The 15,084-nt window shown below is 38.6% G+C and overlaps 8 protein-coding genes across 8 annotated transcripts; all 8 read right to left on the minus strand.

Moving 5' to 3' along the window:
• Window positions 1-1,135: 1,135 nt before the first annotated feature.
• Window positions 1,136-2,662, minus strand: LSM04_008642 (FAD/NAD(P)-binding domain; the record flags this gene model as incomplete). The annotated part of the gene is made up of 1 exon (XM_067333950.1): window positions 1,136-2,662. The coding sequence occupies one exon, from the start codon at window positions 2,660-2,662 to the stop codon at window positions 1,136-1,138; it is 1,527 nt and encodes a 508-aa protein (XP_067186477.1).
• Window positions 2,663-3,527: 865 nt separating this feature from the next.
• On the minus strand, window positions 3,528-4,709 carry LSM04_007194 (Ribose-phosphate pyrophosphokinase; the record flags this gene model as incomplete). The annotated part of the gene is made up of 1 exon (XM_067333952.1): window positions 3,528-4,709. The coding sequence occupies one exon, from the start codon at window positions 4,707-4,709 to the stop codon at window positions 3,528-3,530; it is 1,182 nt and encodes a 393-aa protein (XP_067186438.1).
• Window positions 4,710-5,493: 784 nt separating this feature from the next.
• On the minus strand, window positions 5,494-7,200 carry LSM04_006421 (BCS1; the record flags this gene model as incomplete). The annotated part of the gene is made up of 1 exon (XM_067333953.1): window positions 5,494-7,200. The coding sequence occupies one exon, from the start codon at window positions 7,198-7,200 to the stop codon at window positions 5,494-5,496; it is 1,707 nt and encodes a 568-aa protein (XP_067186404.1).
• Window positions 7,201-7,746: 546 nt separating this feature from the next.
• Window positions 7,747-8,880, minus strand: LSM04_005546 (PurM-like; the record flags this gene model as incomplete). Its single annotated transcript, XM_067333954.1, has 1 exon — window positions 7,747-8,880. One exon carries the CDS (start codon window positions 8,878-8,880, stop codon window positions 7,747-7,749), a length of 1,134 nt encoding a protein of 377 aa, XP_067186378.1.
• A 332-nt stretch (window positions 8,881-9,212) lies between these two features.
• Window positions 9,213-10,022, minus strand: LSM04_006026 (uncharacterized protein; the record flags this gene model as incomplete). The annotated part of the gene is made up of 1 exon (XM_067333955.1): window positions 9,213-10,022. The coding sequence occupies one exon, from the start codon at window positions 10,020-10,022 to the stop codon at window positions 9,213-9,215; it is 810 nt and encodes a 269-aa protein (XP_067186392.1).
• A 217-nt stretch (window positions 10,023-10,239) lies between these two features.
• On the minus strand, window positions 10,240-11,250 carry LSM04_006158 (Macrocin-O-methyltransferase; the record flags this gene model as incomplete). Its single annotated transcript, XM_067333956.1, has 1 exon — window positions 10,240-11,250. One exon carries the CDS (start codon window positions 11,248-11,250, stop codon window positions 10,240-10,242), a length of 1,011 nt encoding a protein of 336 aa, XP_067186396.1.
• A 529-nt stretch (window positions 11,251-11,779) lies between these two features.
• Window positions 11,780-13,420, minus strand: LSM04_007778 (UBX domain; the record flags this gene model as incomplete). The annotated part of the gene is made up of 1 exon (XM_067333957.1): window positions 11,780-13,420. One exon carries the CDS (start codon window positions 13,418-13,420, stop codon window positions 11,780-11,782), a length of 1,641 nt encoding a protein of 546 aa, XP_067186450.1.
• Window positions 13,421-13,962: 542 nt separating this feature from the next.
• Window positions 13,963-15,033, minus strand: LSM04_005000 (uncharacterized protein; the record flags this gene model as incomplete). The annotated part of the gene is made up of 1 exon (XM_067333958.1): window positions 13,963-15,033. One exon carries the CDS (start codon window positions 15,031-15,033, stop codon window positions 13,963-13,965), a length of 1,071 nt encoding a protein of 356 aa, XP_067186354.1.
• Between the last annotated feature and the right edge of the window lie 51 nt (window positions 15,034-15,084).

Here is a 15,084-nt window from a genome sequence, read left to right on the forward strand (position 1 = left end):
TCATTTAATTTTCTACAGATCATTGCACACCTTTTTTTCCTTTTTCATTCTTTTACTACCACTTTACATTGACATATCAGCAAAGAAAAACATACAACAACTGAATTCTCTGCATTTAATCATTGCTCTATTCGTTCCCATACAATTCCAATATTCTCATCTTTTCTTGCGGGAGTACGTGTACAAGGAATCCCCCTCCTTTAGGTGGCAAAAATGACGATCGTAGTGGATATTTTTGTGGTGAGAAAAACCTACTTCTCCCATATCTCCAAAGAAAAGAAAAACATGGCACAGAAATAAAACGTCAACAAACAAAACAAAAAAGAGACATATAATATAATAATAATAATAATAATAATAATATAGTATAATGAAGGAGGTGCAACACCAAGAATATAAAACAAAAAAAAAACAAAATGAATGCATCAACCACAGAGACAGAGCTTCATAAAAAGTAAATAAGTGTAAGACTGTAAAATAAGGTGAAGAGGAACTAAACAACCTGTCTCCCTCTCTTTTCTTTCGTTTTTTCTCCATCACATGATTATTATTTTTTTTCTTTTGTCTGCCTCATGTAGTGCATGGGAAGTAACAGTTTTGGAATAGTGTGTGTGTGTGTGTGTACGTGTGCATGTATGTGGAGCACATGAAATATTCAAGTAATAAACAAAGCAAGAAAAAAAAGATAAAATCTTCATAATCATTTCTTTCCATTATATCCCTATTTTTCACATTCTAGTTTCCCTCCATATTTTATGCTTTCATAGAAAACATAAAAAAATGGCAATCAGCATACAATACGCACTGGAATAATAATAATAATAATAATAATAATAATAATAATAACAATAATAATAATAACAATAATAAATGTACCAATTGTGCCCACCGTTTTAAGGATTCACGGCAGCCCCAATACCCCTTCCATTATCAAATAACAAAACCCCATTCGCCCTCTTGATCCCACAACGGTATCCGCAGTTTCATCTGTCCCTTCTTTTTAATTCATCCCTTCTTTAATCTTCCTGTATTGCGGAAGAGAAGAAAGAAAAAAGAAATCGAAAAAAAGATAGCAAACAAAATAACACTACTGTTTCTTTGCTATGGCGGTAGCGGTGGTAGTGGTAGTAGTCTCCTATGGCTTGGCGGTAGTATTAGTCGTGGTAGTTTCATTCTCTGGCTTACTGCTCTTACGTTGGATGTAGCCCCGCGCTGCGCCCTTCTCCACGGTCTCTGCGGTGATGGTGGTGTCCACGCCCATCGTCTTGAGTTTCTCCGAGGCCATACGGCGGGCCCGCTCGCGTGAGACCTCCTCCGCGGCGAGAGCCCGCCAGACGCGCTCCTCGCTGAGATCGCCAATGAAAGTGGTGTCGCGGCCAAATATCGTACTGCCCACCCAATTCGCCAGCACATACAGTTTGTTGCGCCAGGAGCCGAGAATGCTGAGATAGGCACTGCGCCAGAAGTAGAGTGCCTTCAGCCCGACAAAGTCAAACCGCCTGGGAACATTTAGCTCCACAACGGCAGCGCTCTCACCAATGCTTACCATGGAACCAAGACTCTTATATTCAAACGGCTTTGGTGCAGGCTTATTTTGTAACTCCTTGTTGACTTTATTCGCAAGGTAGACACCTTGTCGTGAGGCAACAGCGGCCAATGTAGGTAATGGTAATTTTTCATTTGCAGCACAATCTCCTATGGCAAACACATCAGGTATAGGCTCTCCTTTGCGAAGAACACGAAGGTGATCGTCAATGGAGATCCGACCGCGTGATGTACGGTCCAAATCCAAATCCTTCGTGAGAGTAGAAGGACCCACACCTGTACCCCACACCACAAGTCCAGTACGGAATACTGTACCATCCTTTGTAACCACTTCATTTTCATTTACAGAAACAACAGCACCCTTTACAACACGAACACCAAGGGCGTCTAAACGCCGTTTACCCCATCTACGTACACGCTGATCAAATGTTCCGAATACTTCACCAGCCTCAAGAACGGTTACAGAGCAGTACTTGACAAGATTATGATTTACCTTACGTACATCTTCGCGAAGAAAATCAGCCAGAGTACCGGCGAACTCAATACCTATTGGTCCTCCACCAACGACCACAGTATGTAATAAACGCTTGGTTTCTTCCATACTGGTAGTAGGAAGATCTGCTGCCATAATATTTTGTACCAACCGTTTACGAATTCCTCGAGCTTCATTTACCTCACGAAGAAAAAAAGCATTATCCAGAACACCAGGAACATTAAAGGTATTGGGGCGTGCACCATGTGCCAAGATGAGTTTGTCATACTTTACGCTAAACGTCTGTACGGGAACCTTAGAGCTTGCGTCAACAACTCCAACACCAACACAATTTACTTCCTTCTCATCGAAGTTGACACCATAAACAAAACAACGATAAAAACGATGCGGAAGTTCCGCAAGCGCTGGTTGAATACGGGAAATAGGTTCACATACTGCTCGAAACTCCAAGGTTCCTGTAGTCGTTTGTGGAAGGAGAGGTGTAAACACATGATGGTTTCGCAAGGAAAGGACTTGCAGATTTGCCAACTTGGGATCCATATTTTTTACAAAATATGCACCGGCCCAACCGGTGCCAACTACCACCACGTTGGGTCGAAGTGTAAGACGTGTAGAATGAAGCATCTTTTCTCTTTTTACTACGTAATTCCTCTACTCCTTATTCTTACTTCTTTTTTTCCCCCTCTTTTTGCTCTTCTTTTATTATTTTTTATTTTTTCGGTTATTAGACGAGAAAAACAAGTAACAAGATTTTTCTTTTTCTTTTGCGCCTTTGCGTATATCTGTGATGAGAGAGTGTACACTGACGTTTAAGTCCTCTATATAACAAAAGAACCCAAATGCGAATCAAACGGTTTGAGTGCAAACAAAAAAGAAAAAAACACACAAAGAGAGAGAAATAGAACAAAAATAAAAGTTCAGATATGTTTTCCCTCACAAATCTAAAGAAAAAGAGCAAGAAGCCTAATAAAGACACAAAGAACATAGAACTTTTTAAATGAATGCCTCCAGAACACAGTTTTCTTCACAGTAAAAAAAAAAAAATGAAACGGAAAGAAAAGAAGAAGAACGTTTAGATGAATGGTGAAATAAATATCTCCTTCGCTATTTTTTCGTCCACAATGTGGGACCTGATAAGATAACTTTTCAATCGTTTCCACTTGCAGTTGAGAATCAAATCCCAACTAATCCTCTTAGCATCTAAAAGAACCTCACAAAGCTATGCAGTTATTCGGAAAATTTTCGAGTACAAAAGAACGAAAAAAGTAAATCCATTTTATTTTATTTTTTTTTTCAACCGTTAGATATATATATATATATATATATATATATATATATATATATATATATACAACCCCATTTTACCTTCAACTTACTCATAAAGAGAGAACAGTGGATATATATGATATATCTTTTTAAATTTTTTTTTCTTTTTTTATATTGCCCTCATCGGTTTTGAGTAGTCAGTGGTGTCGAGGCTTCGTATATTTCAGCTTGCCTCTTTATGTACCGCCGCCGGCGAGGTATCACTGCTGCTCGATTTGCTGAAAACAATTTTACTGCGCCTTTTAATCGATCTCTGCTCACCCTGCGGCCAGTCATCTTCCTCTACTAAAGCGTCCAAAGAAATTAAATCCTGATTGTGATATTGTGGTACAGGTTGATCACCCACGTGCTCAATACTCTCTTCGGAGTGGATGCGGTGAATAGCCTCTGCCAGGAGATTTGCAATAGAGATAACTTTAATTTTTGAACATTTACGAACGGTGTCCTCCTGTGGTAGACTGTCTGTTATCACAACTTCCACAAGTGCCGAACACTTGGTAATGCGTTCACATGCTGGATCAGTAAGAATACCATGTGTAGCCCAAGCATGCACTTCTTTTGCCCCATATTCGGTTAAAACTTCAGCAGCTTTACAAAGTGTACCGGCTGTATCAATCATATCATCCACAATAATACATGTACAACCTGCGACATCTCCTACAAGCTGCATGCTGTCCACTTGATTGGCTTCCACACGCCTTTTAAGGATGGTAACAATGCGTCCTGCCCCAAGGCAATCTCCCATACGCCGGGCACGATTTACCGCACCAGCATCTGGAGCAACAACCACAAGATTAGTCGTGTCAAAAGCCTTACTCTTTGAATACTCTGCAAATTCAGAGGTTGCACTGAGATCTGCTACAGGGCAGCCATGGAAAAAACCCTGAATTTGACCACAATGAAGATCCATCGTGAGGACACCACTTACACCGAATTCTGTTATCATACGGGCTACAGCTGAAGCACTGATAGGAACTCGGGCAGTGTGTTTACGGTCTTGTCTGGCATAACCATAGTGTGGGATGACAGCAAATACACGTCTTGCTGAACTTAGTTTTAATGTATGAATAATAAGAAGAAGCTCCATGACTGCTTGATTCACATTGATGACTCCATTTCCACAGGTTGGCTGAACTACAAAGATATCATCTCCTCGTATGGATTCAAGAATCTTAACATTGATTTCACCATTTGCAAAAGTACCAACACGGCACTCTGTAAGAGGGATACGCAAAGCTTCACATATTCCCTTGGCGAGTTTTGGGTTGCTGTTACCGTTTACAATTCGAAGATGCCCATTTCGGCTCCTCGTCCCATCCAAAGGATTTTTGTCGGCGTATGACATACGTTTGTCGTTTCACTCTTGTTTATTGGCTGACCCACCACCAAAACTAATGGAAAGAATAACTAAAACGCAGAGGACTAAATAATAATAAAAAAAGAAAACAAGACACAAGGGGAAAAAAAAGATTTTTTTTTTTGTTTTTCTTCTTTAGGAGAAGTAGAATGAAGTTTTACTATTGTTATCCTCTAATACTCCTTATCTGTTTTTCCTACTTTACAGTTATACTGTACTTCCAGAAATAATACCCCAGCGTATTTTAGTTTTTTTTATTTTTTGAGTTGCAAGGCGCAAAAAAGGGCGTCATTACCTCAAAATTTCTTCGTGTATCAATAAAAATCTAACCCATATCCACCCAAGATAACGCTCTCATCTTTTGATTCCCAGAGAAATTCCCGTGATTCATAACAATAACGATAACAGAACTAAACCCAGGTTAGAGAACATAACTCACAGAAGAGGGCAGTGTTTTTCTTTTCATTTTGTTGGTTTCCACTAGCACAAAACCCCACAATACAAAATATAAGTTCTGAAGAAAAAAAAAAAAGAAAGGGAGAAAACCAACCACATCTTTCTGGATAACAATTTCTATAAGATCTATGTATGCCAATGAATCAACCAAGGATAATAGAAAAAAAAAACCAAAGTCCTACAATAGACAACCCCCACCCCTTTTTATCCGCATCTTAGTTACACTCTCGCTAATAAAAAAAATCAAAAAAGTAAAAAAGAAAAACATATATCGATGAAAATTTTTATGATATCAACAAATAATTTTAATTTATTATTAAGATTTTTTGTAGATAGCAGAGAGTAATTCATTCTGCAATTCAGCTGGAGTTTTGGGTAGTTCTCTCACGGCTTCATTTCCAGAGAGTGAGACAACACTTTTGAAAATGTCATCCGTTGATATTGATTGAAATGAGTGCATCATTTTTTTCAAGGCGTCCGGTTCTAAGGGTCCAAAGAAAACTCTACGGTCAATACGACCAGGTCTCAATAAAGCTTTTGGTGAAGGTAAACGAGATGCATCATTACTCGTAATAACAAGTATTCTTCCCTCACTACTTGCAATACCGTCAATGGCATTAAGTAAGGCACTCAACGATACCCCAGAATCTCTACCTCCTCCAAGCTCTGTGTTTACAACAGCTGTATTAGCAGTATTACTATTATTATTATTATTATTATTGTTATTATTATTATTATTATTATTATTACCAGTGGTAGAAAGAACCTCTGGTGAAAATGAAGAGGAAGAGGAAGTGGAAGTGGTAGTTGGCGCTTTTATGGCTGTTTCCAGATCTTCAATAACAAGAAGACTCTTGGGAGGAACAGAGTTAATTAATCCAATAAGTGCGGCATCATCAAGTTCTCTTGACTGAAGTGAGAGCAAGTAAATAGGCAGTGATAACTCACTCGCTAAGGCGAGAATAAAACTTGTCTTCCCTGTACCAGGCGGTCCTTCAAAAAGATATCCACGACGCCAAGGGACACCAAGTGACATATACAAGGGCTTTGAATGTAGAAAGATCTTCGCCTCTTCCACAATTGCCATAGTAGTATGCGGCAAATACAATGTTGATAATGTTCGAGGTAGCCGTCTTGCGAGAAATTCCCATCGATTGCCCCATCCACTTGGAAGATACAGTCGTACACTATTCCGTGATTGCTCTTCCCATGAAGCTCGTACATCATCCATAAAAGAACGTACTACACTTCGATCCCGTGTAAAGAAAACTAACTGCAATACTTCATCTTCTCTATCCATGCGTGAAGAAGAACGATACCGTTTGGATGTATCCATGGAACGAGTAATCCAAAGACGTGTACCTTTATATTTTATATAATGATCTCCAAATCCTGGAACAAATTCATTATCAGTTTCAACTTCTTCACGGTTTCTTCCTTCCTCTATTAATGTCTCTTCTCTAACAGAAATTGGCATTAATGAGATATTTCGAGATCGTTTTCCCTGTGGTTGGTGTCCCATCCAGTTCATGATCATCGCATACTCTTCACGGGATGAACGAACCTCAAGTGTAATAAAGAAAACTTCCTTCATTTTTTTCCCAAGATTCTCTTTCTGAGAACGGAAGGCTTCCCAAATAGCTGTTAGTATGAGAATCATTATTGCTAGAGAAACAGCCTCACGATTAAAGAAAGAATGTCCACTAGCACTAGATTCTACTCCCGTACTCCCACCACTACCACCTTCTCTTTCATCAGAATTTTTATTACTAAAAGATTTTATCCTTATTCCTCTTCTTCTTCCTTCTCTCCCGGAGTGAACTTGACTACTCCCATTATCATTACTATTACTACTACCTGCAACTACATGACGTCCACTCAAAACGGCAAAAAGACCCGTCGGTGAAGTTAATAACGATTGAGGATCTGGTAGGGTAAATGAATACTTAGAGTGTAGTATTGTGGTGCGATAAGAGGATACAGGAAGTAATAGTGCAACAACACGAGTTGAGCGTCGTCGCATTAGGACAGTTGCCTCTTTTTTGCCTTTTTTTTTTCTTTTCTTCTCCCTATCCTCACTCCTCTCTCTAAAGAGGGAATGTTGAGGTCAACAAGACACCCTATTCAATATATACATACCAAAAGAAGAAGAGCATACAAAAAAAAGAGAGAGAAAGAAAGAGACACCCAACCACCCCTTAGAAAAGTGTAGTGGAAACTATGAAGAAATAAAAACAGACCCTCCAATAATGAAGATGAAAAAGAGAAAAGAAAAAATGAAAAAGAAGTTTTCTATCGATCCATACCATTCATTCCCCTTTTGATGTATTTGGTTTTACGAATAATAATAATAATAATAATAATAATAATAATAATAATAATAATAATAATAATAATAATAATAATAATAATAATAATAATAATAATAATAATAATAATAATAATAATAATAATAATAATAATAATAATAATAATAATAAGAATAAATGAAGTTTTACAGAAAAGCCTAACACCCACAAAAAAGAAAAAAAAAACCGTTGTTTCAAAGCAATTTTTTCTCTTAAATCTTTCAAACCTCAATAATCTCATATCCTTCCCTTAGCATCGCTCTTGGAGATGAATTATCGTCACACAACCTTACATTTCCAACAATCCACGCTTCTTCTCCATCAGCTTCAACAAGTTCCTTGACATACTTCCTCGCTGTATCAATATCCCCAAATGCTACGAGCAAACCTCCACTCGTTTCTGCTGAATACCCTTCAAAGAGTCGATACTTATCAGATATAAGTTTTGAGGCTTTCACAGCCCCCTTGTACATGGGAAGTTGATCAAACACTATACAAACCTTCTCTTCTTGTGCTGCAGCAAGATTTCCAGCATGACCCAAAATACCAAAACCCGTAACATCTGTAGCTCCATGGGCGCCATATTTCCTCATTAATCTTGCTGCATTTCGATTAAGACGCTTCATACTGTCCGTTGCTGCATCGTATAGTAATTCAATTTCTTCAGAATTCATTTTCCCTTTAATGTTTTCTTCAAAAGTACTAGATGGTCGCTGTAACCATTGTTTAAGATTAACTGCAATTTGAACACCAAGTGGTTTCGTCAATACCATTACATCACCAGGTCGTAGTCCTGTGGGACGCACCATCTCAGCCTCTGATACAACACTTGTTGCAATTCCACCAATTAATGGCCATGGATTCATTACAGTTTGTCCTCCTGTTACATCGGAATCTGCCAAACGAACATGATCAACAAAACCTTTCATTATTTCCCTTGTGGTTACTTCCCGTTCCAATTCATCCATATCAACACTTGCTGCCAAAAGCATTAAAACAGTATCACAACGATCAATACCCATACTGTATAGATCAGAAAGCACATTAGCAGCTCCAATTTGTCCTTGTAAGTACGGATCTTCTACACTTGGAAAGAAGAAATCTGTTGTTGAGACCATGTACAAGAATTCCCCATTCTCATTTTTATGTGGAACTTTAACAATACTACAATCCATCCCAACATCTTTATTTCCTGGTGTAGTAGAAACTTCCCTTAAAAGTGATAGCAATTTGGGTTGCGGAAGTTTGCAGCTACATCCCTTTAGACGAGTGTAGTCTGTAAGTAAAAAATCTGAAGGAAGTCCAATTTCTGTAGGATCAAAGCGGGACCGCTTCTTACCATTTGACTTCATCATTTTTTTTTTTTTTTTCGCGAAACCTTTAATAATACCACTGTAATTTCCAAGACCTCAAATAATACCATGTAAAGCAATAAAAAAAAAAAAACAGAAAAGAACACCATCAACAACTCAAAGTTAGTGTAAAAAGAAGGAATACGAAAAAAAAAAAAAACACACAGAAATAAAATTGTTGTGCAATAAAAGAGAAAATAAACAAAAAACATAACCACGTGATCCCCTCCAGTAAATTTAGAGGTTAATACCACATATTACTTGAGGACTCCACATCTTCCGTCACCTTTCCTTTCGTAAACTCTTCTCTTCCTTCTTTTCTCTGCTTTTCAGCATTAAAGCTCATCCAGAAACTCCTGCACATCTGCATCGAGTTCTTCTTCACGTGGGTGTTTTTCACCAGGCCTCGCCCCCTCCAGCGGTTCCTTCTCAATAGATGAGACCCAAGTGCGGGGATCATAGCGGCCTTCGATCTGCGCCATCCGTTTTCTGTTATTCTCACGAAACTCCTGTGCTTCAGGATCATCCGATAGAATCCACTCAATGCGTTCCATGGCATGTTGTAGGGCTTGTTCGTTAGGGGCTGTTATGCGGGCGTGTGGCTCCTCAAGTGCAATACGAGCCGCATTAGCGCTTGTATCCTTTAATGGATTTGTGATGCCGCGGCCGGCAAGTACAATTTTACACTTTGTCTTCTGCTCCAACTCCTGATGGACCAAACCACGGGCTCCTAGTATAGCACCATAGGCGCCATTATCCATTTCTTCCTGTGTGAAATAACGTTTACGTACAATCTCTTTCTTTTGGGTACCATGCTGCGGTCCCATTTCTGCAATCTGTCGTAAAAGACTTGTAAGCTCATCCATGACTTTACGCCTTTTTTCAGCAACAAGTTCATCAGGCGTATTGGTGCGTTGTCCATCACTGTTATACTCAGGTTCAACAGGGATATTTACAAAGTACTCATCACAGCGTTTGGTTTCAATGAGACGGTTAAGATCAATGGAGAGCACGCGAAGAAGGAATGCCTTGAGAAATTGACCCTCATCATACAGAAGTAATTCTGGTGGAATGTAGCTAGGAATAAGCAGATTTGTATAGCGTTCTGAACTCCACCGCGTTGCCTTCGGCGTCTCTTCCTTCATTCTTCGCTCGCTCACTTACTGCTGTTATGGAAAAAGTAAAAAGAAAAAGTAAAAAGAAAAAGGAAAAAAAAGGATATAAGAAGTAAAATAACAACAACAATAATAATAATAATAATAATAATAATATTATACAACAACAACACAAAGAAAAAAAACAAAGTCATTGTGACTTCCTTTTTTATTTTATCTTTACGTTTATTTTCTTTTATTTGCTTTTTCATGACTTTGTAAAGTACACAGCATTCCCATCAACTGGGTGGAGCTGTAACGAATTTTCCATACCCATTCCTGATAATATTTCTCTGTGACAAAACTCATCCACCGCCTTTGCACACCCATTCCAGTAGTAATAATCATCTACTTGAACTACACCTCCTTTTACCACCTTTGGCCACGCAAGTTCCAATACACACTTTGTAGATTCATACCAGTCAGCATCCACATGTAGCATTCGTATACCTCCCTCTTTATCAATTTCCTTTAAGATACCTGGCATGGTTTCATGAAACATTCCTGGAACAATTACAAGTTGATCATCCACATTAAAGTTTCTCGCGAGATTTCGAACGTTATCTTGTAATGCACTACATGTTCCACTTCCCCATGGGGTTGACTCCAAGGATGTACTACTAATATTAATATTATTATTACTGCTAATTAGAACATCAACTGATGTGGGATCTGGCATTCCATTAAAAGTATCAAAAGCGTATACTTTTATAGGATGTTCACAACAATGTGCCGCCACCACGGCAAGTAAAACTGCTGATCCACCACCTGCAACACCACATTCCATTAAAACACCTCTATTCGTGATATTAGAACATACCTCTTTTGCCAAATGATATAAACTATATAATCTTGTCCATGAAAGCATTGTATGATCTAAAAGAGCATCACACAATAAAGCAAAGAGTGGCTCTCCTTTCATCACCTCGTTCGGTGGAAGTAAAATAGATCTAGCCACTCCATTAACTTCATAAAGAAGATTTCGTGCTACAGTATTATTAGGGGAGTGACGTAATTCTTCTAAAAGAGCTTGTCGAGCATGCAGTATATCTTTCGATCCTGCTAAAAAACAGAGAGCACGACAATAATCAACATTTTCTCCATGTTGACGTAATCGTTTCTTTTCGTTTAATTCTTTCAGTACTTCTGCATGTCTTCCTGAGTTAATAGCAGTCACCAACTCAGCTATATTGCGGCGACAGAGAGTCCTGGAGAGCATTCACTCTCTCCCTTTTCTCTTTCGACCGTCGCCCTTTACTAGAAATAAAAGGAAAAAGAGATCCAAGAAGAAGAAAAGGAAAAAAAAAAACAAATAAAAATAAAAAGAAAGTGATACTAAAGAACGATAAGTAAGAAAACAAAACAGTAATAAAAAGTAAATCTCATTTCAGTGGCATCAATATATATATATGTATATATATACTTCGTTTTCGGGACAGTTGCGAATTAAATACATTTCGTTCCATGATAGATAAAATAAGAACAACAACAACAAAAAAAACATCTGACTTATTGCAACCACACACGCACACATAGACAGACAGACATTAGCGAACAAAGTGTATTTCACTTTGCCGATACTTTCTTCCAAATAGAGAAAAACAAAACAAAAATAAGTTTTGTTTTTACCGCTCAAGCCAAACAAACAAAAAAAACTATAATAACTGTCATTAATAATAATAATAATAATAATAATAATAATAATAATAATAATAATAATAATAGTAAACAAGCAAACAGACAATCACTCAAGCGCCAGTAGTACGCTCACGTGGTTGAACCATTAGTGTACAACTTGTTAAGAGGCCCAATTCCCGTAGCGTTTTCTTGTCGTCACTATACGTCACAGCAGGGAAAGATAAACGTATATCATAGCTTTTATTAAAGGAAGGATAAGCTATTTTCAATTCTTTTCGAAGATCTGCTATGGTATTATCAGGTGACAAATTTAAAGCAACTTTTTTACCTGAAGGGAATCTAACAAGTACTGCTACTAGTCCTTTTACACGCTTTGGTGATAAAGCACCTTTAGTAGAAGTATCATTACCATCATTAGTTACCTCAGATTTGCGTTTTTCTTCTTCTATACGTTTTTCTGCTTCAGAAATATGTCGTACGGTGCCATCTCCAGATTGGCTATTGTTCTTATTATTACCCTCATTCTTGTTGCCTTTGCTTTTATTTCCACCTTCCATCATATGGATAATATTATCTCGTACAGGAACGATTCGTCCACCAGCTGTAATAAGTGTCGCCGGTAGTCGTTTAAGGAATTCTTCACGAGTGATGGGATTATGATCGTTCTCTTCCATCTGCTGCAAACTATGAATATTATCTTTACGATCTGTGCCATTGACATGTGTACATCGCACAGATGTCTTATCAATTACTTCAATAGGAAATCCATCAGGATATCGATCTTTAAATTCATATGGATAATAACCTTCTGCCAAATCATTTATTACAGCATCACATAGAGGCCACCCAAAAGGTCTAAAAGGTCCACCATTAACACAAATACCATCTTGATATACAACGATACGTACTACTTCACGTTCCTTAATTCCACCATATTTACCAGTTGAAACAACACCTCTGGTTCCGACATAATCTGAAAGAATTTTTGCATGTCGTATAAGAACATCTATGGAAACAGGAAGGTTAGGATGATCAACATTTGCAGACTCTTTTGATGTGACACCATGTGATAAACGATCTTGTTGTATAGAAGTATTCCCTCTCCGTCCTGAAGTTGGTGTTGGACTCCGAGAAATTACTGGAGTTTTATTGCTATAATTTCCTGCGTATAACTCAAAACGTTCTCCTATAGGAATAGAAGTTCCAGGTGATGACAGTAATGATGATGTTGGTCTCCTTGATGCTATTCCTTTACTTCGCTGTTGGTGATTGTTCTTATCATCCTTATCACCTACCCAGCGTAATCCGTAATCGGCAAGAAACTTGTGCATTTCCTCCACCTGTCGTTCTAACTCTTCCTTCTCATTATACAACTCTAACATGGCAGTTTCCACCTCCTCCCGTTTATTTTTTTCTGCCTCATACTTTGCTTCAGCCTTTGCAAGTTTTTCTGTTTTTTCCATTAACTCCATGCGATACGCCTGCTGTTGGGCCTCCAACGTCTTTAGTCGCTGCGCCATTACCCCGAGGAGATCCCCGTTTCCGCCTGCTACGCGATCGCGAAAATTCGCCGGGTGATTTCCCTCGTGATTGACACGTTGACTGGGGCCGCCGTCCATTACATCCCGCACAATACGCCGCCGCGTCTCATCATCGAGAACATCTGGTTTTAAAATATCTGTCCGCCGCTGCGCCCCGCGGGGTCTGAACTTCTGCAGCGGCAATCCGCTCTTATTAACATTTTGTTGCATTGTAAGAAAAAAAAAGATTGTATGTATGTGTGTGTAAGGTATATGTAAGTATATATATATATATATGTATATATACAGATGTGGAGGGAGTCTTTATTTGTATATATGGTATACTATGGGATTGGTTATTGTTTCCTTCTTCTTTCTTCCTTTCTTTTTTTTTCTATATTTTTTGATTGTCGTTTTCCTTCTTGTAATAATATCTAATCTGGGAGCTTTTTATAGATGTATGAGATATGCCTTCTTTTCTTTTACTTTTTGCGCCGTATATATCTATAGATATATATATCTCACTGTGTATATATGATATGAGTAAGGAAAGACTAGAGGAGAATCAAGTAACTCAAAGCACACTTTCTCCTTCTTACAAAAATGACTCTCTAACACCTATTAGTACGTGTTAAGAGAAAAAAAAAACAAGAAAGAGAGGTAAACAATTGTCACAATAAGAACCACACACACAGGAAGAAAAAGAAAGACCAACATATTAGGATTTTCCATATATATATTTACAATTTCATAATTCAGTTTTCTGCAATTCTTTAAATAGCAACACAAGGAATTGGATTTACACGAAGGTTTTCCAACTCTCTTTCCCACTCGCAAACAACAGGAGAGTGTAATAAAATTTCATGTAGACAGGCCTGACGTATCTCTGTAATACTCCACTGCAGGACATTTTCAACTTTCTGTCTTTGACTACAGTACAAACGAATCACACTTTCCCATCTTTCCTCCTTCTCAAACTGTATTGTTAATAGTTCATCCTTCTCTTTTTTAACTCTTGACATCTCTTGTGTCAGCACATCTGCACGCCATGCATCACAAATACGTTTACTTGGATATACCAGTTCCCACACCCGTCGCCTCGAGTTCCACCGTGGCCGTGTGATATGATGTCTATACTCCCCAATAACAAAGGACCATCTCTCGTTGTTGTTATGACTATTACTATTACTACTATTACCTCTACCACCACGATTTACCATCCCTTCCCCTCCTGTTTGTTGCATTAATCGTTTAACAACTTTCTTACGTATTTGCAATGAGGAAACGTTATCGTATAACGTGTTTATGGCCGTCTTATTCAACTTTCGCAGTTCGCCCCTTAAACAGAGTCGATACCACTCCGAAACCCCCGTAAGTCCCCCTTCACCATCACCGAAAATACACCCATCAAACTGCGTTAATCGCATTAACCATCGCCAAATATCTGCACTTGTGCGAGTTTCATATCGCCGCACAAACTGCGCTTCCAGCCGCCGTACATCCGCATTTAATTGCGGTAGTGGCAGGCGGCAGTGCAGCAAACGTCCCTCTTCTTCTTCCTCTTTCTCTTCTGCAGAAGAATCACTACCACCCACCACCTGTCGCTCCACCACAGTCCAGTTTGAAGATAGCCGCACTGAATACGGAGGAAGTTGAAGAAGTGCACCAGCGGGCGTTTGCCGGAGTGTCTCCGCCGCACTTTCCCTCACCACAACGACCGTAAACCCATTGATCGCATTAGCCGTCGTAACACCAACAACACCACTATTATTAAGAAAGGAGTGCTGCAGCAATAGAGGAATGATATGTAGGGTGATACAGAGAGTGATCAGAGAGGGCGGCATACCTGGTGCTCCTCTCTTTAAGAAGAAGAAGTATAAATAAAAAAAAGTAAA

This window comes from Trypanosoma melophagium (assembly GCF_022059095.1).
Source record: "Trypanosoma melophagium isolate St. Kilda chromosome Unknown ctg7segment1, whole genome shotgun sequence".
NCBI lineage: Eukaryota > Euglenozoa > Kinetoplastea > Trypanosomatida > Trypanosomatidae > Trypanosoma > Trypanosoma melophagium.